This window comes from Sphaeroforma arctica, assembly GCF_001186125.1.
Source record: "Sphaeroforma arctica JP610 unplaced genomic scaffold supercont1.103, whole genome shotgun sequence".
Classification (NCBI taxonomy): domain Eukaryota; class Ichthyosporea; order Ichthyophonida; genus Sphaeroforma; species Sphaeroforma arctica.
The window spans coordinates 144,511-152,850 of NW_014040455.1; the positions used below are offsets into that span (position 1 = coordinate 144,511).

The 8,340-nt window shown below is 47.5% G+C and overlaps 1 protein-coding gene across 1 annotated transcript in view; it reads right to left on the minus strand.

Moving 5' to 3' along the window:
- SARC_02337 (hypothetical protein) overlaps window positions 1–7,106 on the minus strand; it is a gene marked incomplete at both ends in the record, with an annotated part of 10,387 nt that extends 3,281 nt beyond the window's left edge. Inside the window, one exon of the mRNA XM_014303927.1 lies at window positions 32–7,106. Coding sequence (XP_014159402.1) covers window positions 32–7,106 — 7,075 coding nt within the window. The remainder of the gene's footprint in view (window positions 1–31) is intronic.
- Window positions 7,107–8,340: the final 1,234 nt, after the last annotated feature.

The following is an 8,340-nucleotide window of genomic DNA, read 5'->3' on the forward strand; positions in this document are numbered from 1 at the left end:
GGTGTAGCCTTCGTCGCGGGTGGCGCTGCACTAAATACTCCGGCGACTGGTTTTGGTACTCCCGTCGCCACCTTTGGCAAGGGAGTACTCTCGCCAAATGGTATACCGACGCCCGCTGTAGATGCGTCCTTCGCCCCGCGTGCCTGAGCAGCAGATGTGCCGATGAGAAGTTTTGGTGCATCCGTCGCCACGGAAAATTCTGCGGTACTAGGTACTAACCCGTTCTTGCGTGGTTGGTTTCGACGACGTGCCGCATCTGTAACACGGAAGTGTATGGCTTGTTCTACCCAATTCACAACATTACACTGTACCGCATGGTCAGTGTTCTGCAGCAACCAGCCAAGAAGACGCTGTGTGCACGTCCATTCCCCTGTTGGAGCTATGCAGTCAGTTTTGTCCAGAATATATTGAGGTATCACGAGCCCAAAACGCTGATTGCCATCCAGTAAACGCAAGCGTCCTATGGCCTGCATGAACGCATCTCGAGTTAAGTCTGGGCCTACGGTAACCAGGGCAAAGGCATCGTGGCGCAGTCGCATATCCACCCCACGCGTGTGCTCCTGGTCGTACAATACTAAACATTGATGCACTGGGATAGTGCATGTAGCCATGTCTTGTGATATGGTACTCTGGTCGGATGGCAAAGTACGCCAACCCTCTGGTGAGTGGTAAATGATACCCCTCCGATGTTTAGACGGTGGCAGTTCCGCACGCAAACGCACAGCGATTTCTGCTGGTGTGTGACCTTGGAATAGAGCTCCAGCATCGATTATGGCATCAACCTGCCGATCTTTTGCTACGGAGATCAGATCGCTTATGACTTCCGTGCCTTTTCCTACTGAGTACACGTCTTCGTCCTTGACTCTGTTGGTCAGACTTAGCATTCGACCATTAGCTCCTTTGTGACCTTTGACATAACCCATCACTGTGGCGTGCGGTGACAACAAACCCAAGTCTCGAGTACCTGAGAATCCCACAATACGGTGCGAACCTGACATCAAATGCCATGAATTAGTCGATATCGACTGAGGGTATGTTTGCAGCTCGGTTGGGAACAGGCACTGATTGAGCCAGAAATGGATCACTGCTCGTTTGTGGCCCACAACTGCGGCTAGATTCTCGATATCGGCGTCGGTTATATCCTTTACACTGCGGGGACAAGACGAATCATCATCTAAGTCCGCAGTCCAATACTTATACTCTGCCTCACGTTGATTTGCGTTGAGCTGCAACAGCCGCCTGTATGCTTCGCCAACTTGATGCAAGGTCAGACCTTTGCGGTAGTACGACATGATTGTAAACCCAATTACAAGATCTAACCGTGCAAACTCGCTCTTGTGCGACGGTGTATCGTTGGCACGGAAAGGGACGGCTAGACGCTTCTTCTTGTATGTCGTTTTCGTTTCATCGATGCCATAGTGCACTCGATAACGACGTTCCCATAGGTTCGCCAGCAACCCGAATGAAAACAACCCACGCAACATTAACAATTGAGTCGACTCCGAATCCTTATAGGCGTCCATATTCGGCTCTTCTGTCCCCACGACTACATCACGATCTCTCACTTCGTCAAGCCATGCCAAGTTTCCAGCTCTTGTCGGCAAATTGAAAACTCGATGCAGAAGTTCCTTGCAAAAATCACACCATGGCATCACCGCTTCGCCAATATCCTCCTGGTAGCTCCACGCGAGTTCCAAAACGATTTCAATGACACGAATCCTTAATAAGCTAGTTGGGCAATCGGCTCCATCGTAGCGGACATTGCCTACCGCGTAGACAAGCTCACTCCCCGGGCGGAACACCTCATCACACTCGTCCACAATGTCAACAAACAGATTTGGGTTCACAAAAGTCTGTGGCATTCTGAACCATTTTGGATCATCTACCTCTTCCACTGATTTCAGCCGCGCCGAGTTGATATGAGCTGGGGCGCTCATAACCATGGCACCATGCACACGCAGCAGTGAAAGGTGGCGGTACAGCATGTTCATATCTTTCTCCTTGATGTTACTTTGGCGCGAAAACGGCATTCGTATGACAGGTTGTGCTAAGGTACTGAGTGATAACGAGGTGATGAAGGCGGCATATGCCTCGTCTAGTAGTGGCTCTGGCACCAGCACCCGGCACAACTTGTGAGGATGGTGTTCGATGCATGCGTACACCTTGCTGTTAATATGGAGCGCTAGCAACGGCATCACCACCCGCGTTTTGCCCGAACCGATCCCCATTTGCAGCATCATGGGTTTTAGGTTCGTATCTGAGAGATTAGGCCCCATGGCCTTAACGAGTTCAGCCACAGCGGCCTGTTGATCATTACGGATCTGCAACCGCCCGTCGAGCTCGAATACCAGCCATTCAGGGTAATTGCGGACATCGTACGACCGCTTCGTTTCTAACTCGATGATAAGTGAATTCAGCGTAATATTTGGGGCAAGCAGTCGAGAGCATCTGTCCAGGAGCACAACTAGTTCCGCCCAGGCAAACAGAGCGTCGCGCACTCGTTCTACGGAGCCAGGTGATAGGTAGGGAGTGAAGCTGAATATGTGCTTCTCGTCCAAAATTGCTCTGACGTAGTCGATACGAGAGAATTCAGGAATAAAGCCAACAATCTGACAAACCTTCCAGTTCAGTGGATCCTCCTTAGGTATCCGCCGCATTGCCGAGTCAATATACGCGACCAGTTTGTCTCTAGCCATCCGACCCTCTCGCTGAATCTCCCATATCATAGGTCTCATTTCATCAACAACTGGTTTCACGGGGATGAAACTCAGGTATTCCTCCCAGCTCACTTTAGTGGACTGGATAAGATTTTCCATGTGATCAGTTACAGCCTTAAGCCCCTCAAGTGGGAATTTCGGTTTGCTATCGGTTTCTTCAATGGAATCCGATCGATTGTCTTCGCGTAGTACTGTCAACATACTATTTAACTTCGCTTCGTGCTTGCCGGCGGATGTTGTGTAGGGCACTGGTTCAATATGTATGGTCTGGAAGGATCGCGCATCCGCCTTCAAACTACTCTCCATTGAATCAGACGGCAACAAAAGACTTGCAGGGAGCTGTAAACGGGGCCCTAATCGCATACATGTCTCTACTTTTGGGACAATTTCAGGCTGTGGACGAAAAGTGTGCTCTGAATCTTCACTCGCGGACTCTTTTAGCGACCCCAAAATGGCCGCTTGGTGACGAACCAAGGCACACATCTGGTAGATGGGCGAATGTACTGACGAGCATAAGGATTCTATCATCCTTAATGACCTTTCTGTTGACGAGTTGGCCGATATCGTATCTACAGCCAGTGCTCTGCGAAGACATTCGGTAGCACGCTCTTCACCTGTCATGTCATTGCTACCAGTCAGAGGTAGTCCGTCGTGGTGACGTAGAGACTCCGCGGCCAAATACAACAAACCTTCCATTGTACGTGCCCTAAGCTCGCCTAAGGTAGGGTGAATCGTGTACTCATGATACGTTATATGTAACTCAGAGGTTTCCGTGAGCGTAGAAGTATGTGGGTCCTGCTCGCGCAACAAGAAGAGATCTGGCAGTCTTACAGCTTCATTCGGGTCCGTTGCCACCAACCGTAAATAATTTCGAGACTGGCCCCAGATATGGGGGCAGTGTTGTTCACGTGCCATCTCATAACCATCGTACTCTAGACTACGCCATGCAATTTGACCCAAGGTTTGCTCGAAGCTGAGTCCAATAGCGCTCCAACGATATAACCTCCACGTGAGTTTGTGCTGTTCTATTGAAGGTACATACAGACTGCTTAACTCAATATGTTCCTGATTTTCTACACGTGCGAGCACATCTGTCCACTTCTGGAGCTCGTCGCGCGCATGCAATAAACGTTTCTGTGTTGGACGAATTTCGGATGCAAATCCTTCCGCCGCCCAAGAATTTTTCTTGTTAACTCGATCGTCTTCAACGTGTACAATGTTGTATCTACCATCCAAATTTACATCTGCCTCCGCGACTTCTAGTACCGTTCCTGTAGTATCCATAAACAACACTCGATTGCGGTCCTCGTCATACCATGGAGTCCGCGTGTACATTTTGCGTGGCATCGTATTGATCACGCAAGACAACTTTGATACCCCGGTAGTTAATGTAACTTCATTTTCATACTCTGTACGTACGCCTAAAAATTGACCCCTCTCGTCTGTGCGTATTGTGTAATGTGGAAAAGGTGCATCCGGTAAACTAGTATACACGTCCGCACTCTTTACCATGTCCGGAAATACCACCTCACCAAATATCTGCTTCCAGCTGTCCTGTGCTAATAGCGATCGTGGTAGTGGCCCAGCGTGCTTCATGTCGATACGAAGTTCGCCCGTGAGCACATCGAGTTCGTAGGAAGGGTGGGGACATACGAATAGGCTACTGCCGGAATTCGCCCAATCTCGGGTCGCATCACTGTTCCAAAAACTATTCAGAACACAATCAACAATGTGACTATCCTTATCTAGGTTTGCTATCCAGTTCACACAAATACGTTCCAACGTTCTTCCCAAGGTTGATTTCATCAATTCTGGAGCCTCATTGAGGAAAGCATGTTCTGAAGGACGGCAGCCATAAGCAGCGATTCGCGCCGCTAATAGATACTCAGAGGCTTTGCGACGATCGTCAGGTTCTTGGGCACGCTCGAAGGAGTATGCAGCCACAACTGTACACACCGCACTAACTATGAAGCTGTCACGAGGGAGTTGAGAGCATTGCTTGGCACAATGATGCAGCACCGGGAGAGCCTCATCGAGTTTTAACTGCACGAGACGGTTTAAAGCCTCGGCTGTGAGCCATAGTATTACAACATTGTGTGGATTGTTGGCATTATTGTCAATGATCGAACGGAAGATTCCCCAGATTGCACTGTCGCACTTCACTCCACTCGCCCAAATATAGTCACCCGTGTCTGAATCTAGTGGGCCAACGCGTCTCACCAAATCCATCACCACTGAAATGTCGTTCTCGATTCGAATCCGAGATGAAAAATCGGTACTCAGTTGCAAATCTTGGTTGCGTATAAACGCAACTAGCTCCATCCATGACTGGCGTGGAAATGCCAGAACACGACCAAAGGCCTCAGCGTCCGCCTCGGGAAGTTGTTTTGTGTGTGCCACCCATTCATTAGGTCGCGTGTCATCACTACTAGCAGAAATACCGACAGTCGTCAAAGCCCATTTCGAATCCGACTTGATGTCAGGTATGAAAAGAGCACCATCGACCAAGTTGAGCTTGAATTCCCAGACATTATCATCGAATTTCCAAACGATATTGATACCCTCATGTTGCAGGTCCAAATAGTTTAGACCGTCCTTGGTCCAGTCATTAATATCCATATCCATAACGTTCACCGGAATCACTGAATACCTTCTGCGATAACTCATCATCGTCTTGAACGGGCTTGAGATTACACTTCCCTCAGAGATAGGGATTTTAGTATAGCAGGGCAAGTTGTAAAGAGATAATGCGAAGCTGTCCAGTTCTGGTGATATTTTTTTTTGAAAGAACCAATGTTTGCGGGCTTGCGTTGTGTTGTAAGGTAGATCCGTATCATTCGGGTAGAAAGGGCGGTTCATTTTCGTCATAATGTTACGCTGATCACCGCTTTCCTTTTCCAGTGATTTTATAGTTTTCTGTTTTTGGCTTACCCGTTCCTCTATCTCTTGCACCTCTTTTGACAAGCCCCGAATCTCCGCATCAAATTCAGATCCGTCGCCAGTCGTTTCCAGCGTCATTCTAGCAGATAACCATGCCTCCTTGCGCGATTCGGCCTCCAGCGCAGCATTTTTATGTTGTTCCTTCAATTCGGCTGTACACTCTTTCTCAATTTTTATGGTGGAATCTAACTTCTTCTTCGTCTCCTCATACAAATCATTCAACTCAGTGGTATCAGATTTCGCCTCGTCGAGTGCACCAGCAATGTCTAGACTGTCGCCAGGTTTCGAAGCTCCAAGTTCCTGAAGTGCGGTTTCCAACTTTCCTTTCTTCGTATCCTCCTCAACCACCGCGTTCTGTAGACGAGAACGTGTCCAGTATTTCCCTTCAAATTTATAAAGGTTTGAGGTCGAGCCGAGCTGCACAGTATGTATACCAGTTTCTAATGCTTCTACCCGCTGCACCAAAATTTTAAGCTTGCTTTGTACATCTTCCATTCGGAGCTTGCGCTCCTGTTCCTCACGCATGGTCTGCTCTAGCGTCTCGGTGAAAATCTTACGATAACGCAACTTTTTCTCGAAGCTGTCTGCCGAAGCCGACTGCTCCTCCTCCAATTTATCTAAATGTCGCTCTTTTGTTTTGATGTCTGCTTCCAGGTCATTCGCGCTGTCCAGTGCCTCTTTCTTTTCTTTTTGTGCGGTTTTTAGCGCCTCTTTCTTGCCCTTATAAAAATATTTTTGAACATTATGTTGCCTTTCAACAGAGCTCAATTCTTCCTTCAAACTTAAGAGCTTTGTGTCCAATTTAGCTATATTCGCCTCGTGCATCATTTTCTCTTCGAGTAACCGGGCCACCTCTTCCTCGGCATGACGATACTGTCGTTGACGTGGTATGATTCTATCGTCCCATAATTGGGTGCGCTGTTTTCCCTGCAGCCGGAGTGCTTCAAGAAAGTCTATGTCATCGTCACGCACGACCAAATTTGCTAGCTGAAGCCATCCTTGGGGGTGCTCTAGACTTAACGCAGTCACTCCATGTCTCGCTAGGAAAGGTTTAGTGTAGGCTCCGATCTGCCGGTGCAAATCGAGTGCACTATCACTTGACAAGCGATAATGTGATGACCAGTCAGGTATACTGAGCGAAAATTGCGCTGCTTCCGGATATTTTTGCACAATGAGAATGTGATTGAGACAAACGAATGCTGAGGCCACTAAGCGGCTATGACTAACTACACACTCCGAGTGATGGTGCGCATCTGATGAGATGGAACTTTTCTGGACAAGGTCCAGAAGCCATTTCGCTACGTCAGCAAGGATCTCGAAATCTACAATAAAATCTGGATTCAACGGCATCCAGAACAAGGTGATTTGGAAATTCGGACGTATCTCGACGCAGTGCGACAACATCTTCGAGTGTGAATAGCGGAGGAATACTAACGATAGGTTCAGCATATAATCGCTCCCCAGTCGAGTCTGTATTTAGTAGTTCGCAACTCAATTCGCGGTATCGATTTGATATGATGTATCCGGCAAACTTGATATTGACTGCGAAGGCAAGTGATCGGTCATTTTTGAATTTTTCTTGGCCCTAACACGATTCTCATCGTACAAGTGCTGCCGGGCATCTTGTAAACGTTCTTCAATCGCATATAAGGCGCGAGTTTTCTCGTCAAGGGCATCTATGAGCGAGTAAAAAAACTGAAACTCATGCACAGACAATTCTTTTGAGTTGAACCATGCAGCAATTCGGAACTGAAACTTGACCAGTACTAAATCGTCAGATGCATGGTCGAGTATGCGTTCGAAAACGTATCCTACAAAGGATTCGACGAGTAGTGCAGGACCAACACCACAAACATTGCCATATTTGGCTCGTAGTTTTGTTAGGTCCCCTATGGCATCTCCATCGAGCTGCCCAGTCAGGTCCGTGAGGGCATATTCCCCTCTATACGGCTCAGTAGAGAAGAGCCGCACAGTCGCGGGGCAGGTCGAGGTACCATCACAATGGTTAATGTGAAAAGCTGATCGTCAAGATCCATAACATCTCGTCGCCGCGTACTCTCAGCTACTATAAAAGCCTTCGCGAGGGGGTATATCCGCAGTTCGTGCTCGTCATGTTGAGTAACTTCAGCACCTACCAGTTCGCGACAGTTTTCCATATAGCCAAGCGATTTTGCACATCGGGGTACGGATGGTCTGAGTGCCCTGGTACATAATTCGTCCCGGGTCCTTGAAGCAGGCACGTACGCAAGTCCATTCTGATATGAAGAACAATACAGAATTTTGAACCACAGTTGATTTTTATTCAGAAACAGTAAATTGCGTGACAATAATCGGTGTATATATTCAAATAAAAAGTAAGTTCAGTATGTACCATAGCCTTTGAATAAATATTGCTGAGAAGGCTATGTCAGGCCCAGTATTAACGGGTTCGGATTTTGCGTTCGGATATGAAATTCGGATTTCTCAGTCAATGGGTAGAAGAGGATTTTAAAATTTCAAGAAAATTTCGAAAATATATTTTCGAACGAGGACAGACTTTCGAGGGCAAGTATACCCCTAGAAAAGTCGGCAGTTCGTTCGGAAATACGGGAATCGGAAACCAAAGTTACAAGCAATTTTTTATTGTTTGAAATTCTACGTAAATGCAAGCTACATATTTTTACAAAAAAAAGTCCAGAAATTG